The 23,562-nt window shown below is 42.4% G+C and overlaps 1 protein-coding gene across 1 annotated transcript in view; it reads left to right on the forward strand.

The window, feature by feature from the left end:
- Positions 1 to 14,767, forward strand: part of LOC126267623 (translation initiation factor IF-2-like) — a 56,094-nt gene extending 41,327 nt beyond the window's left edge. The window contains exon 3 of the mRNA XM_049972922.1: positions 14,350 to 14,767. Coding sequence (XP_049828879.1) covers positions 14,350 to 14,767 — 418 coding nt within the window. The remainder of the gene's footprint in view (positions 1 to 14,349) is intronic.
- Positions 14,768 to 23,562: the final 8,795 nt, after the last annotated feature.

A 23,562-nucleotide genomic window follows, 5' to 3' on the forward strand; every position in this document is an offset into this window, starting at 1 on the left:
AAGACTATACATGTTGTCTTCCTTGCTTTTCAGCATCTTTTTTTGGCAATTGCAGATATACCAGTTGCATGGTTTACTTACCGTCTTTTGCAACGGCAATGAAAGTCTTATTAAGACCAGACGCGTTTATATTTATTCTAAAGCGTCTTCAGTGGTCACTGTAACACTATGGTTTTTTTTTCCTATTGCAATATTGTTTGATACGATCATGGACACTTCGCATTCTTTACTTGCTTCTACAAACAGTTTTAATTCTTATCCTTACTCACAGCTTTTTGTTGTTTACTTCATGTTTGTTGTTCTTCCATTTGTATTCAGCACACAGCGCTTTCACTACGCTACATGTCTAAAAACGGATGATCACAGTGACATGTCATTTATAACTCCAGTTTAACAGCCGTGATGCTCTACAGTTAGGAAAGACAGGCAGAACTTATGAAATACGGTATGAGAAACAGAAAAGAGCATGGAAATGTATCACCAGCCAATTAACATTTCTCTCAGTAGCACAAGGTCGCACACTGATCACAAATACTTGCATTAATATCTATTGAATCCCCATTGTATTTTCTAATCTTTCTCGCCCAACATAGAAATGTATTGAAATATATAATGTATGATTTTACATCGCCCTAGGCTAATTTGGCATAACTTTTCCATTATCGTTCACATGGTCAGAATCTTGCGTTGTTGCAACTTACTCAGTACTGCGTATTGTACATAATGCCGTGTCACTATATCACTCTTCGAGATACAGGGAATATGCCCAGACGCGTATAACTAAAAGCAAGTATGCTACTGTCAACAGTGGCATAACGTGGTCACCTGTGCCTCTTGTGCAGCATATAAATTTACATCTACTTGGATACTTTGCAAATAACACTTAAGTGTTTGGCTTCCTGCCGAATGATAAAGCAATACTGAGTAATTCATAGGTTTGTAAACGGAAGGTGTTCGTAATTATAAACAAAATGAGTGGACATGTATCGTCATTGTCCGTCTGTAGCGTTCCTTGGAGGGCTGTATTATTACCTCAACAATTATTAAGGTTATTGCGAACTTTTGTGGCATGGTATTTTAATTTGTAAAAGCAGTAAAGCAATGAAAAACGTCAGTGTGAAAGTGGCCTTATTTTAACAGCTAATATGAGCACCGTTGTGTAGTATGCGATGAACCCAATGAACGAGGCAGAGAGCTTGAATTGTTATCGCCTCAAAGCAACCGTTTCACTGAAGCTCAAGTAAGAAAAAAACACACGTTTTCGTTTTCGGCAACGAAACCCATTGTCTCAGTTAACCATGCCTCACCCATTTCCGATTGCCGCAAAGGAAATACTTTCTATTAAAAATCACCAAAGTAGAGTGACAGGGAATTTGCAAAACACGGAAGTCGTCTTATTTTCAGGGCGCATTTCACTGTTGTCAAGTTCACGTCTTAGTAAAGGCAAGGTGGCTACTTAATCGCATGTGCCTGTTTATTCCTGCGGAACCTTTTTGTCAGTTGTTTGCTAATATGGGCATTCAGTTGTCTCTTCTGAGACGCTTATGATGTATTCGAACCCTCGTCAACCAACTTGAATGCGAGGCGGCATTTCCTGCATGTTTTAGGTTAGACTGCTTGCAGCACACAGGCAGATAGTCCGTCCCTTTGTTCTTCCCGTTGCCGGTTCTTCGATCATTGAGAGTGGCATGCGCGCTGCCCTGGAGCATGACATATTCAAGCGGTTATTCGGACCTTTTTTCAAGTGCACAAGGTGGAAACTGTCGTGATACCCACTGATGTAGACGATATGTGTAGTCATTAAACAGAACTGAATGTCTCCTGTTGATCGACATTTCCAGAGTCTACACAATCGCTTTGCGTTGTCTATCGTCATTCTTGGAAATAATGAAGTAAGGCCCCACACAATTCATAGTTCTCGTTTATTCCTTAGTAGGGCATCACTATTAAATGAAACATGAAAAGTGAAAAGTTTCTAAGTGCTATATCACCCATTTGACTGGAGAATCATAAAACAATGTACCTTATTTTGTATCCGAAAAAAATTTTGATGTTATTCTAATGGTTCAAATGGCTCTGAGCACTATGGGACTCAACTGCTGTTGTCATCAGTCCCCTAGAACTTAGAACTACTTAAACCTAACTAACCTAAGGACATCACACACATCCATGTGTGAGGCAGGATTCGAACCTGCGACAGTAGCAGTGTTATTCTAATATCATTTCATTACGCTGCCTACCTTATCACTCCCAAAAATAATGATGAAAATTGGAAAACAAATAATCTACGCGTATTAAAACATTGCCAGTTCTATGTCAAGGAAACTGACGGGTTCTAAATGAGAGTTCGAAAGCTTTTGATTTTATTTGTGGTAATACAAGTATTGAAAGAAACTAGTTATGTTTTAATTAGTAGAAATGCAGATAACAAAAATCTTCTTATATCTTTTAGATTACTTTACAAGAAAGTAACCAAATTCATTTCAAGGAACAAATCACGCAGTATTGACTTCTATTTCGTACTCGACTCAGTTCTTTGAATCAGATGTACCGGTTTCCTGTAGAACTCCACGTGCACCTGAGAAAAATGCCAACATTGTAGGCAGGTATTCCTGTTTTGCAACTGGTGGACATGGCAGGTCCTTCAGGTGAAGTGGGGCGACACACACATTAACCATTATCTTTCCTCTTCTGAATACATTAGCATTTTACCGTTCTTTTGCTTCACGATAGTAATTTATTAGTTGTTTCAGAAGAATGAGTCAGACACTTTTACTATCCCGCATTTAGAAATTTTATCATGGCTGCATTGACATTAGTGCTCTAGCAGCATCTTTAAAAGCAAAGAAGCCAGTTACACATATTAGAATTGCATGAAATCCCCACGTAACTTCAGCCGACTCAGGAATCGTGTGTAAACCTGGCGGAACCGAGACTATGACGCATGGCATTTGGAACGCCAGAGGGAGTTGGGACATAGACAATGCGCTGTCTACTAACGCATGTTTAGCCCGCCTAGCTAGCTGTGCGGTCTAACGCGCTGCTTCCCGAGTGGGAAGGCGTGCTGGTTCCCGGCACGAATCCGCCCGGCAGATTGGCGTCGAGGTGCAGTGTGCCTGCCAGCCTGCGGATGGTATTTAGGCGGTTTTCCATCTGCCTCGGCGAATTCTGGCTGGTTCCCCTTATTCCGCCTCAGTTACACTATGTCGGCGATTGCTGCGCATAATTACTCTACCACGGAAACATTGGGGCTACACTCGTCTGGTGTGAGACTGGGGTGGCGGTGTGGTTGGTGGACTGCTGTGGCCTGTTCTGGGGTTGTGTACCACTGATGGCAACGGAGGGACGAAGCCTCTCCGTCGTTTCTAGGTCCCCAGTTCAATACACAATACAATGCATGTTTGGAACACATGATTTGGCACATGGATCATGCTACGGGAGTATAGAGATTACAATAGCACTGAAATCGCGTTTTGGAAAAAACTGAGCCCATTTCCACTCTTCAACTTTTTGTTCCGCTTTTGTGTAAGCTTTCCGTCCTGTCGCTACTGTAATCAAATCACGTTATCCTTTAATATTGTTTCATATGGTCGGGTACTTATTTTTTACGGCATAAATAATTATCCTATATGAACCATGGATTTATTTTCAAAAAAAATATTCTTAAGAATTTACTTTATTTACTAGCGATTCATCAAGAAGTTTAACACATTTATTAACACTATGTGAGCGTGGAAGTAGTTGCCAGAGAGTAACTGATGAAATCATAATCAAATAGCTTTTAACAAATGGGTATTTTATTCCAAAAAGCGTTATTCTTAAAAAGAAACATATTTAAAATTACATTCAGAGAGCACCCTCTAAATATAAAGTTACAGTTTATTAAGAGGCAGAAAAAAAACAAAGTTTTGAGTGTATGAGCTTTCGGGCTAGAACCTTGCCGCTCCCTTTTGACACGGTCGTAGTGTCGACTGCTCACAACAACCTCTGAAAGACTATACTGGTGCAAATCTGCAACACACCAGATTCCCTTAAAGGAAAAATTTTAACAATTCACACAAGCACACAAACTATGAGCCGCGTAGGTGGGATGGAAATAGTACAAAACACTAAAATTAAAAGATTAACTTGCCACCGAAGGTGGAACTTGATTTCAACCTCTAAGAAAAGTCTTACGGTGGAAGGGTGGCACCTTTTTATACTAAAATGACAATTTAAACAAAAGTCCATGGACTGCAATCATACATAAAACTATACAAGGTTGGCCAAACATGCTCTACAGTACACATATACCGCCTGTCAAGATGATAGACAAGATCAAAACATATTTCAGGAATTAGGCCGTCACACTACAAGCAATAAATTCGTTAACACATCAAATCCGACAAACATGACAGAGGCAGCTCCGAACGACAGACAGACACTAACTGCCTAACAAATGCGGACGAGAGACAGACGAGCAAGCTAGGGACGAGACGCTGACCAAGAAGACAAGTGGAATTTAACAAGAGTAAATCACACAACATATCACCAATCACTTAACTTTTGATAAAGTGCGATTTCTGGAGAAGACCTAGCGCAGCACCCCTAAAACGTTCTCCCGAACCGTCCGCTGCCAGCCGCTTCAACGGACGCAGGAAGGCGCGCCGATCTCCCGTCTTTCCTGGTCCGCACCAACCGACCGAATGCCCGCTGCTCCGTCCGCGACTGCTGCTCCGTCGTGACTGCACTGCTGGTGCGTCTCCCACTCACTTCCAGACACACGCCGGTGGAAATAATGGCTCGGACCCATCAATGCAGAGGAAACACGGCCACTGTTGCTCTCGTGTCGGTCTTGAAGCCACTACCCCTTGCTATACGGCGCGGCCCACTGGACTCACGTGGCGATCTCTCACGCGCCGACGCTCAAGGCGGAAAAGTCATCTTGTGTCTCAGTGCGCGACCGACCAACCGATCGATCCAACCGCCAATGACCATTGCCTGAGCAACTCGAGCAGACTGGCGGCCTAACGCGCAGACTCAGATGCAGGAACTAAGTCCCGACCGGGCGACCACTCTCTGAGTTCTCTTACTGCTTTAAAGACTAATCCGAACGAGAGACATACTAACACTCCGGACAACAGACAGACACAAACTGCGTCACAAATTCGGACGAGAGAGAGACTAGCAAGCTTGGGAGGAGAGATAGACCCCACACTAACTCCAGACTCACCCAGACTGACCCACTGGTGAGCTCAGAGCGCCCCTTAAATGCAACCTTTCCCTTTTCCCACCAGAGGGAGACACCAAAGCTGAGGCTGCCACAGCGGCCCCACGTCCAAAAACGGAGGGCGACTGCTTCCCACTACGCGCTGCTAAGCGCTCTTCAAAGCAGCAGTTTTTACCACGGCTCACTATAGTTGTATGAATTCGAAATTTCTAGTTCACAAGATAATGGAGAAGTTAAAAGACTTTTTCAAGCGGTAAGCTCAGTATACATTGAACTAACGTTTGTTTCAAGTCAGATCTGAGTCTAATATACAGGAGTTTCTAAGAGTTCACCACGTAAGATCTAGCAACAACACGGTGCCGACTGTGAATGCTAGTTTAATCAACATCTAAACACATTTTCCGCACATTGCGTGTCGGAGAGTACCTTGTACATCTACCAGTCATTTCCCCTCGCAAATAGAGAGAGGCAAAAAGGATGGCCGGTATGCCTCCATGCAAGCGTTAATTTCTCTTATCTTGATGTTCCTTACGTGAAATGTACATTACCGACAGGAGAGTCGTTCTGCAGTCAGCACGCCAGCTTCACTGCTTCACTCCACGGATTCCTATTTCAGTTTCTGAAGATTTTCCGTATTTTTTCAATGTTGTTAGAATGTAGTGGCAACAAATCTAGCAGCCCGCTTCTGATTTTATTGATGTATTCCTTTAATAAAAAGTTGTGGTGATACCAAATACTGAAGCATTACTCCAAAATGGGTAGCACTAGCTTGCTATAGATTGTCTCCCTTACGGATAAACCAATAAACCGTAATCTACAACTCGGCTTCCCTACTGTAGTCCTTACATAGTCATTTCATTTTATATTCCTTTGCAACATTACGCATAGATACTTTATCGACTTAACTACATCAAGCAGTGTACTACTAACGCGGTATTCGAAAATTATGGATATGTTTTGCTACTCATCTACATTAACCTACATTAGTCTACATTTAGAGCTGGCCGCCGTTCATTATACCAACTAGAAATTTTGTCTAAGTTTCCTGCACTCCCCTACAGTCACTCAACGACGAGACCTTCCCGTACACCGAAGCATCATCAGGCAAACACCCGCCGGCCGCGGTTGTCTCGCGGTTCTAGGCGCACAGTCCGGAAACGTGCGACTGCTACGATCGCAGGTTCGAATCCTGCCTCGGGCATGGATGTGTGTGATGTCCTTAGGTTAGTTAGGTTTAAGTAGTTCTAAGTTCTAGGGGACAGATGACCACAGCAGTTGAGTCCCATAGTGCTCAGAGCCATTTTGAGCAAACAGCCGCAGATTGCAGCTCAACGAGGCCGCCACACCGTTTATGTACACTGACGGAAAAAATCACAATTCCATAATGGAGTTTCGTGAATATATTTTTGGAACATTATGTGGAATTTCGGGGGTAATTTGTTTAGGTGACATTTAAGTGATTAACATAGCGAGATCACAGGTTAATGTAAGAGTGAGGTAACCTATTGCAAATGTGTAAGTGTGGTACATTAACAACCGGTGTAGCCGCCAGAACGTTGAACTCTAGCATGCAGACGTGCATGGATTTTGTTGTACAGAGGCCGCATGTCAGTTTGTGGAACGGAGTTCTATTCCTGTTGCACATGTTCAGTCAATACAAAGACGGTTAATGCTGTTTGTGGATGACGCTGAAGTTGTCGTCAGATTATGTCCCGTATGTGCTAGTTTGAAGACAGACCTGGTGATCTAGGAGGCCAAGGCAACATGTCGACACTGTATAGCACGTCAGGTGACAACAGTGATATGTGAGCGAGAGTTATAATGTTGGAAAACACCTCATGGCCTGCTGTACATGAAAGGCAGCACAGCAGGTCCAATGAGTAGACAGAAGTACAAATTTGTAGTCTGAATGCGTGTAATAATCAGACGAATACTCCTGCTGCCATACGAAATTCCACCCGGACCATAACTCCAGGTATTAGCCCTGGGTGTCCATGCTGCAGACAGGTTGGTTGCAGGCTCTCCATTGCCTCCTTCTAACCAACATGCGGCCACCACTGGCACCGGGACAGAAGCATCTCTCATCAGAAAACACCACAGACTTCCATTCCGCACTCCAATGAGCTCTAGCTTGACATCACTGTAGTCGCAATTAGCGGTAGTTTGGGGGCAGTGGAGTGCGCGATACAACACCTCTGGCCCGGTACTGCTTTGTAACAGTACGTTTTCCCGCTGTGGTCCCATCTACCGCTCCAATTACTGCTGCAGATGCATTACAACGTGCCAGAGTCACACGCCGAACGCTTGGTCGTCCCTCTCAGTAGCCGCCACTGGCTTCCCTGAACCCAGTCTTCTTGCGACAATACATTGTCATCACCATTACCAGCAGTCATGTACAGTGGCTACGTTCCTGTCAAATCACTCTGCACTATTGCAGAAGGAAAATCCACGTTCTCGTGCCCCTATTACATGACCTCTTTCGAACTCAGGTTTTGGGATCGACCTTAAAGGCATTCTTGACTTACATCAACTCGCCGCATCCAAACTCAAAGGAACCTAACACTCACGTCCACTACAGTGTGTATTTAAAGCCAACCTGATTTGCTTTCTCCTAGTGGCACAACTAGCCCCACCCTTAAGCGACTGGCGAGATTTGAATAGACATCATCTTGTAGATAATATTAGGAAAGGTATAGTTGCTAGAACCCAATATAGCGGAGATGTTGTGTCGCAGATAGGCACAACAAAAAAACAATGGTTTCTCCCAAACAGCCCCCCATAAGAATAAACAACATACACACACTCACGCACTCAAACGTAACACACACATACATTTTTCAGATGCAGGCACATGGCTGTCAAGTTTCGTTTACGTCGCCCTCTCCTTCTTTGTGTTGCGATTGCTTTTCCATCAATGTTTTTTTTTAAGATAGTATTTACTTGCTGCCCATCTGACCCTTGTTGTGGTGACCACTCTCTGTCGAGGACAACATAATGGATTCTGTTACTCAAGAAGTATTTCAGCTACTCACATATCTCAGAACCTATTCCGTAGGTTCGTACCTTCGTTAACTAGCTGCAGTAAGCTACCACTTCAAATACACTGATGTCCAAAATTAAAGCAACTAACTGAAGTTTTACGAGGTTGCGTTTATTTTTCCACAAAGACATGTAAACAGTTGATAGTAAAGTAGAAACAGTATAAAGAGTACAGATCGTATTCAACTGTTATGTGCATAACGGCACCAAAAATGTTCTTCTGTTTTTTTTTTTTTTCAACTTAACAGATTTGCACACATTTCCTGACAACTGGTTAACATGCTCAGTATGGGGCGTGACCACCTCTGGTAATAACGATGTGGCATACTGTGAATGGTGTCATCACTCTCATGTTGATGTAATAGCGCACATTCTTCCTGCTCACAAGTCTTGAAGAGTTTTTATTTATTTATTTATTTATGTATTGTTCCGTGAGACCAAATTAAGGAGAGGTCTCGCTGGTCATGGAACGAGTCAATACATGAAATTATAACAAGATATTAGAAACAGATAAAATGAAATATAAAAAACATATTCAGGTGACAAGTAAGTTTAAATAAAGAAAATCAACAATGTAGCACTGGAATTTGCTTAATTTTTTAGCTCATCCATGAGCTCCTCGACAGAATAGAAGGAGTGAGTCATGAGGAAACTCTTCAGTTTAGACTTAAATGAGTTTGGGGTGCTGCTAAGATTTTTGAGTTCTTGTGGTAGCTTATTGAAAACGGATGCAGCAGAATACCGCACTCCTTTCTGCACAAGAGTCAAGGAAGTACATTCCACATGCAGATTGGATTTCTGCCTAGCATTAACTCAGTGAAAGCTGCTAACTCTTGGGATTAGGCTAATATTGCTAACAACAAACGACATTAAAGACAATATATAGTGTGAGGGCAGTGTCAGAATTCCCAGACTATTGAATAGGGGTCGGCAGGAGGTTCTCGAACTTACACCACATGTAGCTCGAACAGCCCATTTTTGAGCCCAAAATACTCTTTTTGTATCAGAAGAATTACCCCAAAAAATAATACCATATGACATAAGTGTATGAAAATATGTGAAGTAGACTACTTTTCGTGTTGAAGTGTTACTTATTTCACATACTGTTTGGATTTCTGCCTAGCATTAACTGAGTGAAAGCTGCTAACTCTTGGGATTAGGCTAATATTGCTAACAACAAACGACATTAAAAAAATATATACTGTGAGGGCAGTGTCAGATTTCCCAGACTATTGAATAGGGGTCGACAGGAGGTTCTCGAACTTACACCACATGTAGCTCGAACAGCCCATTTTTGAGCCAAAAATACACTTTTTGTATCAGAAGAATTACCCCAAAAAATAATACCATACGACATAAGCGTATGAAAATATGTGAAGTAGACTACTTGAAGTGTCACTTATTTCACATACTGTTCTAATTGTAAATAAAGCAGCATTTAGTTTCTGAACAAGATCCTGGACATGGGCCTTCCATGACAGCTTACTATCCGTCCAAACGCCTAGGAACTTGAACTGTTCCGTCTCGCTTATAACATGCCCATTCTGTCTGATTAAAATATCGGTTCTTGTTGAATTGTGAGTTAGAAACTGTAGAAACTGTAAAAACTGAGTCTTACTGTGATTTAATATCAAATTATTTTCCAAAAGCCACAAACTTATTTCATGAACTACATTATTAGATACTGTTTCAATATTACACACAAGATCCTTCACTACCAAGCTGGTGTCATCAGCAAACAGACATATTTTTGAATCACCTGTAATACTAGAAGGCATATCATTTATATAAATAAGAAACAGCAGTGGCCCCAGCACCGACCCTTGGGGAACGCCCCACTTAACAGTGCCCCATTGGGACTGAACATCACTACCACTCTCAGTATCGCGGAGAATTACCTTCTGCTTTCTGTTCTTAAAGTAAGAGGCGAACCAATTGTAAGCTAGTCCCCTTACTCCATAATGGCCCAACTTCTGCAGTAATATTTTGTGGTCAACACAGTCAAAAGCCTTCGTTAAATCAAAGAAAACACCTAGCGTTCACAACCTTTTATTTAATCCCTCCAAAACCTCACAGAGAAACGAGAATATAGCATTTTCATTTGTTAAACTATTTCTAAAATCAAACTGAACATTTGACAGCAAATTATGTGAATTTAAATGCTCCAGTAACCTTGTGTATACAACCTTCTCGACAACTTTAGCAACTTAACTTAGTGATTGGTGGATCCTGACGTGATGCAAACCGTCTCCTTAGTGCATCCAAGACATGCTCTGTTGTATTCTAATCAAGAGAACGAGCAGGCCGCTACATGAATGCAGTATCTTCCGTTTCCAAAAAAACATCAACCACACGTGCTCTACGAAGTCGACTAATATCGTCTATCAGTACGAAGTCAGGACCCGTAGCATCTCGCAAAACCACGCATGAAATCCCAAGATATACTCACCTTACCTGACAGCAGTTACATCTTTCTAATTCACCCAAATAGTTGCATGAGGAGGTGGTCGAGTGGTCAGCAGAATCCCTGCCTATATCATTAGGACCCTGCGCGATACCATTCTCTTTCTACAGTGTTTACGTCCCAAAATCGTGATCCACGTTCATTCCAGATGCGAATCCGTTGAGAATAACTTTCCAGACGAAATCGGGACGAATCTGTGAAAAGAACATTGACCGTCGAGGTGGCACGCTGAGGATGCCATTCTACTCTTCTGTGAACACACGACAGCGGTAAACAGACAGCAGGTCTCCAGTATTAAGGGGCACACTGCTGAAGCCTTCTGTACACCGTTTGCCTCGATACAACACGCCCGGGGGATGCTGCAAGAACAGATTCCAGTTTCAGTGCAGTGCTGAGACTGTACAGTCGTACTCTTGCAGCCAAATAACGGTACACTCTTTCTGATGCAAAGCGTGGTCGACTCTGTCATGGTCTCCGGGATACAGTTTCGGTCTATATATGCTGTCGTCTCATCCGCGAAACAACAGAATAACTTACGTTAAGCCATCGGCTTACAACAACTTGTGAGTCTCCTGCTTTCATTCTTCCTATGCTCTCCACAACAGGGTCTGCAGGCGTCTTCTCTGTGCCCTACTGCACCGACTGTGACTGTGCACACAGCGATTGTGGATATGGTACTATCCTGCAAACGTTACCCCGCTTCAATGGTGGCCTAACGCCATTGCTGGCTTGGTTGTCTGTTGACCGGAAGGTCACCCTCCGTGTAGAACACGACTGTAACGACGTAAGTTGACATTTTGTATGATTATATCATGAATTAGACACAGGACGGGGAAACAACAATTTCTTGTTTTAATTTTGGACACCACTTTGCTTTTCAGGCGTCTTCTCTGTGTCCTACTGCACCATCTGTGGCTGTGTTCACAGCGATTTTGGATATGGTACTATCCTGCAAACATTACCCCGCTTCAATAGCACCCTAACGCCATTGCTTGCTTGGTTGTCTGTTGATCGGAAGGCCATCCTCCGTGCAGAACACGACTTTAACGACGTCAGTTAATAGTTTGTATGATTAAATCATGAATTAGACATAGGACTGGGAAACAGCAGTTCCTTGTTTTAATTTTGGACACCAGTGTGCTTTCCGGAAATCTAGGAATATGAAATCTTCATGTTGCTCTTCATCTACAGTTCGCAGGTTACCGTGCGAGATAAAGGCAAGCAGAATTTCACAAAACCTGTTCTCTAAACAGTGCTGATTCACGGCCTTATCTTTTCCTTCCGACGGAACTTTGTTACATCCGAACTGAGAATATGTGCAAGAATTGTGCAGGAAAACAATGTTGAAGATGTTGTTCTCAAATTTCGTGGGTCCGTTAATTTACTCTACTAACACATAGGGGATTACCTGCGCTTTTTTCGACTCACTTGTGACTTTGCGCTGGGCGAGAGATTCGCGATAAGTGCTATCTAAATGGCGGGCCAATACCACAGGGTATTCTGTGTAAAACCGAACTGGGATTCCATTCAGACCAGTAGACTTATTTCTTTCCGACTCCTTCAGGTGCTTCTCTATGTCAGAGTTGGATGTTACTGTGTCACCCACACGCTAGTATATGCGACGTTGAACGATGTCGTGTTTGAAACATTCTCCTGTGTTGCAGAGTTCTGGAACGCAAAACTTAAGACTTCAGCTTTCCTTTTGCTGACTACTACTGCCACACCAGACTTGTCAACTACTAGCTGGTTAGAAGTTTTAGATCCCCTTAGCTATATTACGTAGCACCAGAATTTACTCGGGGTCTCGGCAGAATCTTTTGATGACATGTGGAGAGGATAGCTGTTGTAAGCTTCGTCCATCATCCCTTCAGAGATGTACTAATCTCTACTGCCTCGTGGGATTAGCCGAGCGGTCTAGGGCGCTGCAGTCACGGACTGTGCAGCTGATCCTGGCGGAGGTTCGAGTCCTCCATCGGGCATGGGTGTGTGTGTTATTCCTTAGGATAATTTAGGTTAAGTAGTGTGTAAGATTAGGGACTGATGAGCAGTTAAGTCCCATACGATTTCACACACACTAATCTGTACTAACTTTTGCCTGTCGTCATTTGCGCGTTCTATTTTGAACCGAGAGTGCAATAGGCTGTACTTCCCCAGCATTTTCCGTATTCCTTTGTTAAACCACGGTGGCTCCTTCCCACCCTTAACCCATCTACTCTGCACATATTTGTCCAGAACAAAATTTACAATTGGTTCAAGCTTTGTCCATAATTCCTCCACTGGAACTAAACGATGCCAATGCTAACAACTGCCTGTCTGCTCTTTCTGGCAAAACACTCTCTTATTCTCGATAGATTACATCACGGCCACTAAAACCTGTTATTATACTCAAGCGGTCGAAAAGGTCAGTTCTGTTTGTAGCGACAAGGTCAAAAATATTTCCACTGCGTATAGCCTGTAGTACTAGCTGCTCATGACAGTTTTCAAAGTACGTGTTTAAAAATGCTCCGCAAGGCTGTCTGTCTTTAACCCCTGAAACACACAAATAGTCGTCCCAGTCTATACTCGATACATTAAAATCTCTTCCATCAAATATTCCATAATGTGTGTATTTCCGCGCAACTGACGGTAAACTTTCTTTTAACTTCTGTATCTGCTGTAACAACGGAATTAGGTGGCCGGCAAAAAAAAAAAAAAAAAAAAAAAAAAAAATGGTTCAAATGGCTCTGAGCACTATGGGACTTAACTTCTTTGGTCATCAGTCCCCTAGAACTTAGAACTACTTAAACCTAACTAACATAAGGACATCACACACATCCATGCCCGAGGCAGGATTCGAACCTGTGACCGTAGCGGCTCCGTAGTTCCAAACTGTAGCTCCTAGAACCGCACGGCCACTTCGGCTGGCTGGCCGGCAAAAATATGCAACATTGAACTTGGTTCCACATAGACCTGTACAGGCTACCAGATAATTTTACTTTCAAGCAGCTTACGAGTTCGGTAAACCGTATTCGAACAAATAACTGCCATTAACTTACGTAGCTGCCAGGTGACCTTCAATACAGATTTTTGATCAAATGTATTCATATTCATTCAATGTGTAAATCTAAATGAAAAAAACGCTCCACTAAGGACTTATCCGAATGGGACGGAAATCGGTAATTGTGACATATACGTACTGGAATACAAATTATTACAATTTCTGAAAAATTGGATGATTTATTCAAGAGCTTCACAAATTAAACAAATCAATAATGCATCGGTTCACCTCTCGTCATTAAGCATGTAGTTATTCGTCTCTGCACTGATTTGTAGGGTTGTTGGATGTCCTGAGGGATTTTGTACCTAATTCTATCCAGTTGGCTCTTTAGATCGTCAAAATGTTGAGCTGGTTGGAGAGCACTGCCCATAAAGCTCGAAACGTCTCTTTAAATGAGTCAAAAACTTTCGAATCGGATGGCTGGTAAAAACATTCAACAGTAACCTAATTTCACTTAGACCTTCAACATCTCATGTCAAGTCGACGTTAAGGCAGAATTTGATATTATTGGAGTCGAGTAACAGAAGGGTGTAGAGGGTGAGGAATACTACTGGAGCTAGTATAGAGCCGTGAGGTAACATGTTGCTTTGCTGTGAGCAGGCGCCTATCGTTGTGCCCGCGCGCCGCCCTGCCGCAGAAGAGAGAGCTGTCGCCCCCCTCCGCCCCCCACCCTGCCCCCCGGCCCCCCTATAAACTGAGCTCTCGCCAGATCCCGTGCTGTGTGCTGCCTGCTGGCCGTGACGCGGCCATCGATCCCGCGAGCCGGTTCAGCCAGAAGGCGAGAACTCGGGCAGCCTCCGCGCTGTGCCGACTTCCACAAGAGGCGTCGCTCCAGTCGCTGCCGCTGGCACTGACGTCGAGGAGGTTGCGTGCACTACATCCATTCTCCAGCATTCCGCCTCTGCTCGTCGTAATTAAACAGCGACAGGCTAGTGGAACATCTGTGGAGTCAGCCTGGAACGGCTGGAGCAGTACTCATGAGAAACAGAACTGGCAGACGAAATGGTCGAACACATAATGTACATTATACATTTTTTTAGTACTATAGCTAAGAAGAGAAAAACATGTTACGGCAACACTAGCGTGTCATACGCCTAAACATCACACAGAAGTGTACGTGCAAAAGCGGAAAAACTGTTCGTATTGCCTGTAGAAATAGGAACCCATTATATACCACCCATCATTGCACTACTAAAACGAAACCTGATTTACAGTCTCGAAACACAGCTATGTACTGGGGTATGTATAGATCCTTAATTTACACATACGACTACAGCCACTGAAATATTTTTAACCCACAGACACAGATGCTGATGCTTTTCCTGAACAGGGCCACGTAGTTTCAGGAAACAGTATTGGTTAAAAACAGTCTTTGTTGCAATTTTAGTTTTTATATTTTTCAACTTTGCGTTTCGCCTTATTTAGGCATCTTCAGGTTGATCTTAATCTGATATTTCTTAGAACGATCTTTTAGACAGTGTAGGCAAAGGGCATCGTCGAATAAATCAGGCCAACATCGCCTTCGCTAAATTCAGTAAAAACTTTTCCAGATGCACTCGAATTACTCCAAGACCTGCCTAACGCGTTCCCGTTCACAGGAGCAAATCATAGAGGTGGTTCTGTATTTGCCGTCAGTACTAGTACACCTGAGCCCTATCTTATTGTATTATTTGCGCCTGTGAACGGGAACGCTTTATGCAGGCCTAGGAGTCACTCGCGTCCATCTAGAAAAGTTTTTAGTGAGTTTAACGAAGGCGATGTTGGCCTGATGTATTCGACGATACCCTTTGGCTGCACTGTCTAAAGGATCGTTCTAAGAAATACCAAATTAAGATCAACCTGAATATGCCTAAATAAGGCGAAACGCCTAGTTGAAAACTAAAAAAACTGAAATTGCGGCCAAGACTGTTTTTAACCAATACTTTTAAGTACTGGTTTGCTGTATGCCACATATTGATTGGGACATCTTCAGGAAACATTAATACTTGTGCGGTAAAACATCATGAGAAGTTATAACCTCTTCAAAGCTATAGACGTATTTCGTGACTGCGCATTTAATTTTCGTTTTCGTAATTCGTGGCAAAGGTAAGGTTACTTTCACTACAAACGTCAAAACAATGACAAATTCACAGCCACGAAACCTCGCTGCGCCCTTGAATGATGCATAGTTCTTAGAGATACGTTGCGTGTAAGTATGAAGCTCTGTGTATGCGGTAATCAGTACTGCATTCGCTGTCGCATGTGTTAAGTCCTGATTCTACGTGCACATGAGTTTCGTCAGTACAGAACGTGTATTTCGTTATGTATTAATTTTTTGTTCAGATTCATGTCTCTCGACTAGTGTCAAACTAGTCGAGAGAGAAGACTTGACACAAAAAACTGAATACATTACGAAATACACATTCTACATGGAGTTATCTATCACGTAGATTCTCTCTCTCTCTGACAATCTTTTTTTATGTTCTCGCTTTCCTCTTTCTCATTCTTGCAAGCTGATACATAGAAAGTCAAAAGATACATTAGTAGGTATGAATCAGTTCTAGCTTATCTACAGAGTGATCGCAACATTCCATTACCACTTACGTATTACACAGACATTAGCTAATTTTTACTTCTTATTGTTGCAGGTGCCGATGAACACCTAATAATTATTGATGAGACCTCTTAAAATGTGGATCAATGCATCGACATGCTCACGTAGGATCACGAACGGCTCCATACGGAAAATAAGTGATAGATATTCAACATGATTTCCCAGCCAAAATCAACAGTTTACGATGGGACAAAAAGCTCTTTATAACTGGCTGCTAATAGATAACCCCGCTCAGAACAATCATCAACATGACTGGAAAAGGGCGTGGAAACTGCAGCATTTGAAATTTCGTTTGTAAAAGAACTGGATGATAAAGACACGCAAAAAACGTCCTCGGAATAGTGGTTTAGTGCTCAACGTCTTCACAACTCTTCCTTCATGGGGAAATGTGTATTTCTCGGACCAATGTGCAATGCACAGCAGTGTAAAAGAGAGAAACATTCATTTCTGTGGTAAAAGTAATCAACATTTTTGTGAAGAAGTTGAACACAACCCTCCATATGTCATGATCTGGACTGTAATGTCTGCAACCCACTTGTAAGGTCCGTACTTCTTTGACTGTACTGTGAATCACATTGCGTATCTCAGCACCTAACGTGATTTTCTCATCCACATTTGCAAAATAGCGAAGTGCTTGGTTTTGTATGGTTCGAGCAGGATGGACCATCTGCCCATTATGCTTTTGCCGTTAGAGAATACCTCAATGAGATATTTCTTGATAAATGGACTGGACGTGGTTCTGTCCATATGCCTGCACCTTTGGAGTTACCACCGACTATCTCAGTAAGGTATTTCCTTGTGTGCACTTTTGGAATAGCCAGCCCGAAGTACTGATTTGTCAGACTGCGATAGGGATTCATTAACAGAGGTTTCTGCTACACGGTACGAGACCGCAGACGAAATTAAGGATGCTGTTAGACTTGCATTTGCTGTCATTACAATAGCAAAGTTGAGGAGAATTCCACATGAAACACGGTGGAGAACCGTACTGTTTTATGAAGACTACGGTATACAAACGGACACTCTGGAATAAGCAATAAATAGCAGTCACTATGCGTCAAAGTTGTCCATTGCCATGTTCCCTCATTAATACAAAGCGTCCGTCTACTAATATGTGAACACGAGATAGGGGGTAATAGGACTTCGTGACCACTCTCTACACTGATGTTAAAGCGGTAACAATTTTCACTGACAGGAGACCTGTGACGGGGAAAACTGCAGAGCTACGTAGTGTAATGATACTTGAATTACGTAACCATTACGACACTTCACGTGAACCTCTCGATACCGGCAATATTCTACTGTGTTTCTGTAAAGTAGTTGACATATTTCTGAGACAACATTCAGATTTGATTTCATTAATGTAGAGGTACTTTGATACATCGATGTCTTTATCTTGCAATGATATTACTCTTATGTGTATTCTTTCTTTCATCACAATGATCTTTGACGTACTTGTGACTCTGATTTTTGGGCTCTTAAGCAGTTAGTTGTTAGGGAGTCGGGACTTGAGAAGGTCACGTCTTGGGCGTCATGTTGGAAAGTCGCATATTGTAGTCAGCTTATAAAATGTGAACTTTAACAGTGAGGAAGATGTTTTCAAGTTTAGTCTTCAAGAATGGTTTCTGAAACACATCATTTGAATATAGCAGAATAAAACCTAGGCCTCCTTGCACCCGAGCTTGGAATCAACACCACCTAGATTTTCGACGATTGAGCCATGATTTTACAACGAGACCAGCGTGGGAAACACGAAACAATGAGTGCCTAATTTATTCATTATTAGATGAAATGACTTTATAAACTTTTCTCTAATGACACCTGCCATATAATAACTTTGTGAGCAACACCACAATCATTATTAAATTTTGACCTTTGTTGTGGTAAGGTTGTTAGAGTAGGACACTTTTGGCTTCCAGCGACCCAGAAAATGTAAAAGTCAAACTGAACTACAAAATCCTTTTCCTGTACCTGCGTCTCCATTTTCCCTTCCTTTATAACTTGAAAGTTACTTCTAATAAATACTTCGTCAGTTTAGCCAACCATTTTGTTAGTGTATTTCCTCTTGCCCTAAGTGTTGTTTCCCACACTCTTTCCACAGTTTGATCCATATTTATCGTGAATTAGCGTCAAGCAAATCTTTTCCCTATTCAGTCTGATTTCAACTCATATTTTCCTCTTGCTCAGATACAATTACTCCTTACGCCTTCACAGCCAAATTCCACAACCTACGATACAGTATTTGTCTCCAAATTTTCTCTCATGTTTCAGTAGCTTTTCAGTATCATTTCTTTGCCGTCCTGTATCGTTTCACCTTCGCAGCCATATAGAGAACTACATTCCTCACTGCTGCCTTGTAGCATCTGGGCCTTGCATGTTTAGAAATATTCTTTATATTGTAGACATCAAGAACACTGATCCTATCTCCTCTGTCTTGTCTTTTATGTTCTCACCGCTTCTATGTCTTCTTGTTATGTACGAGAATGCTGAAATGTAATGCCTCAGAATTTATGTGAAAACTCTTAAAGCTTTCTAAAGAAAACAAACGTTTTTAACTTCCTACATCTTTATTCTACATGTCTGCATATTTATTTCACAAACGTAGTCACACTGGTGACGAAAATATTTTCCCCGAGAAAAGACCAGTTCGTTGATACCGTCGCTGTAGAATGTTTGGACTTTGTTGATGGAGCTACGACTTCACCTCAACTTGTACCACTATATCAATATCAAAGAGATGTCCTTGAAGGGGCTCTTTGGAACAAACAAAATTTGGATGGGGCGCAGTCGAGACTTTATGGTGGATGACTGATGACAGTGAAGCGAAGAGATGGTTCAAATGATTCTGAGCACTACGGGACTTAACATCTGAGATCATCAGTCACCTAGAACCTAGAACTAATTAAACTTAACTAACCTAAGGACATCACACACATCCATGCCCGAGTCAGTATTCGAACCTGCGACCGTAGCAGTCGCGCGGTTCCGGACTACAGCGCCTAGAACCGCATGACCACCGCTGCCGGCAGTGAAGCGAAGACGTCGGATTTATGCAGATGTCGTGGCGCTCGTGTCTGATCTGTGTCTGGTCGTCTCCTATTCGAAACTCGAGTGCAGCCCGCTGTTTGTCACGCAACGACATAGTTACATTACACACTACCATCTCACACGCTACAATTTGGACCCCTCTAGCAGTAGAGGGCTATAAATATGTAGACATGAAGAGCAAAAGTGTAGGATGTCAGCAAAGTTTGTTTTATTTAGAATACTTTCAGAGTTTTCACATGAAAAATGCGGAGGCATTATCTTTCAGCATGCCATTGTATTTCCCCAGCTACAGTTGGTCCAGCTTTGGCAGGATGTCTTTAATGTTTCTCAGTCCCCACTAAAATTATGTGTCTTTTTCTTTTTTCTAGGTGAACCCAAATACCACCGTTTTTGGCTATCTTCTTTAGGATGCTCGCAAGTTTTCTTTGGCTCTTCTTCCGTCTTACATCCTATTGTTATGTCGTCTGCCAAGTTATAGACCCCAGTCTCCACTCCCTACAACACCGAGCGTCTATGGTATTCCTATTTGATACGTTAGTACTCCTCATCCTCTGATCACTTAGTGCAGCGCTGCTCTGTGCTAAATTGGTGAGAATCTATTCAATAAACTATTCGAAATTTTCTTTTGAGTCAAAGGAATTCTCACTCCCGAACAGCCAGAATTTGAACGCCCCCCACTGCTATGTTTGGACGTAGTCGAAAGAGCTACCAATAAGACAAGACACCCTAACGTCGCATCTGTATCCTCCGCTATCGAAGTAACATCCTAGACTATGACTATTTGGATGCAATCCTCTCTTCTACCAATGTCTTTACCTCAGAGTAGCAGCAAAGCCCTATGTCGTAAGTCATTTGTTTGATATATTACAGTCTGTCTTCAGCCCTAAAAACTTTATCCTTACAGCTCCCGCTAGTATCTCGGAAGTTATTCCCTGTCGTATTAACACATGTCGAACCATCCCATGTCCTCTTCTCGTCATTGTTTTCCATATTATCCTTTCTGCGGTGATTCTGCGGAGCAGCATTTCATTCCATGTTTTACCAGTGCCCCTGATTTCCGCAGTTAACGAATGTAATAAGACTTAGGTGCTCTACGTCATGCATATCAAACGAACACACGCATTAAAACTGCTACAAAATGACTAGTCGGTAAGGATATTCCGAGCACCAAGTCATTGCGCAAAGTGTGCGAACAAAGCAACCATCGGGATTCTCACTACTTCATCATTGGCGCGGGATGTAGCGTTAAAGCTGAACGCATCAAAACCCTAGCGGTATTGGTTGGTCATTCCGGGCTCATTAGTCCGAAATACCGGAATCTATATCCTCTTTAATCCTAAATGGGACAAATATCAATTTTTTCCCTCAGAAAAGCGTGTAAGGGTAATGATAGATGGAAATCTAAAGGGGACTGAATGCGTAACTGCAATGTGTAAGAAGGTGTCAGCAAATCTCCATTTCCTACACAGACATAGGAAGTTTTCTCTCTTGGTCTGAGAAAGAAACTAGGAGTACAATATTTCGAATTATTTATTAGAGCGATGCTTTCAAAATTTCAAGGCTCCTGGAATTGTATATGAATGCTTGTATTCTTTATGTTAGCGATTTTCCACTCTTTTATCATATTTCACCGTCATATGGACAGTTACTCTGGCTGCGTATAGAAAAGTATAGAGATTTCCATACACTCTGTCTTAGTTACTGTCTTTTCAAGGTAGATAGTCTCTTTTAATTTATCTCTTCGACCTTAACGCTCTTGTCTGCTGAACAACATAGCAGAAACATCAATTCTCATAAGAGCAAGATCATTTCTGTTCTTCTGTTGTTCAGAGAGTTTCTCGAAATCCATCTCGGTAGCAGGAACCCGACTCTGGAGTAACCTCCCACATTACATTACAGAACTGAACAACATTTCCAGCTTCAGAAATCGGTTAATAATCTAAGGCAGAAGTATTAATTACGCCCTACTTACCCTTATACAACCTTCTTTCCAACCAGCTCTCCTTCATTTCCCATTATCCTTTTCTGATACCCTCTCATTCAACTGCCTTTCCCCGGAACTTTGCTATATCAGAAACTATTTATATTTTATACACCTATAAATTCTTTTTTACAGGGTGCGGTTCTTAAATCCGGCCAAATGAAAAATTTTTTAAAGCAAACTTATTAAACCAAAATACAAATGAAAATAAAAGTCCTTTTACTATAAGTTGTGTTACCTCTCAACAGTAACATTACTCAACGTTCACTGTTCACCCGCAATGACCGCCTACAATTTTGTTCCGAAGCAATCGCACTCACTCTTTAAAACGGCGCTGTCCACATTCGCTAAAGTTGCTTCGATAGCGGAGCATACAGAGAGTACGTTAGAGTGTCACGTCTTATTGGTAATTGTTTCGACTAATTCCAAACATAGTAGAGGAGGCCGTTCAAATCCCGGCTGTTCGGGGGCAAGAACTGCATTGACCGGAACATGTCAACGTTATCCGCGAGCCAGTTTTGGGCTAAATGGCTCGTGTGAGCCGTTGCACCGTCCTGTTGAAAGAGGCCACAGTTACCACCCACGTTTTCACGACATTCGTCAAAGCAGGCAGATAAACTTCTTTTGTGACAGTTTTTCCCTTTTCAAAGAAGTGTGGCGGCATTATATCACCCTCCCGGGACACAGCACCTAGGACATGAAGCCCAGACTGCTCTGAGGCATTGTGCTTGGTGACAATAACGTAAACAGATGATCTCGGTATCCAACGATCGAACTATTTCAGCTGGCGAACGCCAAGAGCGAAGACTTTCAATAAGCGTGGTTCTTCGGTTGTACTCTGCACTTGTCGGTAACATCTCGGCCATTTTGAGGTTCTGGCTGCTTACTAGATGACCGTGTCTTTCAAGAACGCCAATCGAGACCTCGGTAGGAACTAAGATATCACGGGAAATTCAAACTGAAATTTGTCTGGATTTAAGCGCCGCAAACTGTATCTGCTACAATCATTATTGTTATTATTTTCATTCTTGTTGCAATTATTATTGTTATTTTTCATATTATCATTATTAGTGGTAGCAGTAGTAGTAGAAGTACTGCCATTATTACCTTTATTCGGTCATAGTCAGTATTACTTCTTCACGTTGTCACTGTTATCCCTCATGTCACTTTAATACTATTTCTCAAAGTAAAATTGTTATTTATTAGGTAACTGTGCTGTAAAAGAGGTACTGTATGTGTGAAACCCTGGTTCGATGTAAGAGAGGGCATGATAGTCCTAATTTCATCACATTAAATGAATAAATAAACACGAAAAAAAAGTACTCAAATATTCTAGCTTTCTGCAGCCGTCTGCATGGACTTGTACATCATCGATTACGTACATCTGAGTATTATTGATTACCACTTCCTTCGGAACATGGTATTGTAGCAACGAAGGCTACCAGCCGGCGTTGTGGAAACCTTCCGTTAAAAGGAAAGCAGCGGGGTTGATGTGCGTTCGTCGACTTCCCGGCCGTTTGGTACACCCAGTAAGGGAAGCAGTGTGGCCCTCACGCGTGTGCTAATTGCTCTTTAGAGTCACAGGATCCCTTTGGCTGGGCGGCGGCGTGTAGAAGTCCTGCCCCTGCGGGTGCGCGGGTAGGCAGCCCCGCGGCACGCGCGCTCATTACCGCATCCCGCAGAAGATTCTCGTTAGCCGCAATCTCCCAACAGATAAATGTCAGCGCTCTTTTGCGTGCGTTAAGCGCGAGGTTCGATGCAAAAGGATGTAATTAACATCACTAGTCGTCAACTTTTCGCTCACTCGTAATTTGCTCGCTTTGTGCACTAATTGCGGACTGAATTTGTGTACTTAAACGTCGCCATTAGGAGTGACACTTTTGCGACACTTTGAGGTGAGGATTCGTACTGCATTGAGGTGCCGCTTTCGTGACGATCTTTCCCCGGAACATACCTCGTTGTAACCCGAGGAAAATATTTCCATCTGAAAGACGGGAGATGCGTCGCTAGTTCTCAATGAAGGGACATACCTTCCTCTTGCCATAAGTGCAGTGAAGACTCCAAATATCTTCACACCATAACACGAGATTAATGAACATCAGGAATAGATGTATACACTGATTTTAGTTGTGATACGATTATCATCCTGTGAACGACAATGCTATGAATCTAATCGTTGAACGAATAAAGT

Source organism: Schistocerca gregaria, chromosome 4 (genome assembly GCF_023897955.1).
Source record: "Schistocerca gregaria isolate iqSchGreg1 chromosome 4, iqSchGreg1.2, whole genome shotgun sequence".
Taxonomy (NCBI): domain Eukaryota; kingdom Metazoa; phylum Arthropoda; class Insecta; order Orthoptera; family Acrididae; genus Schistocerca; species Schistocerca gregaria.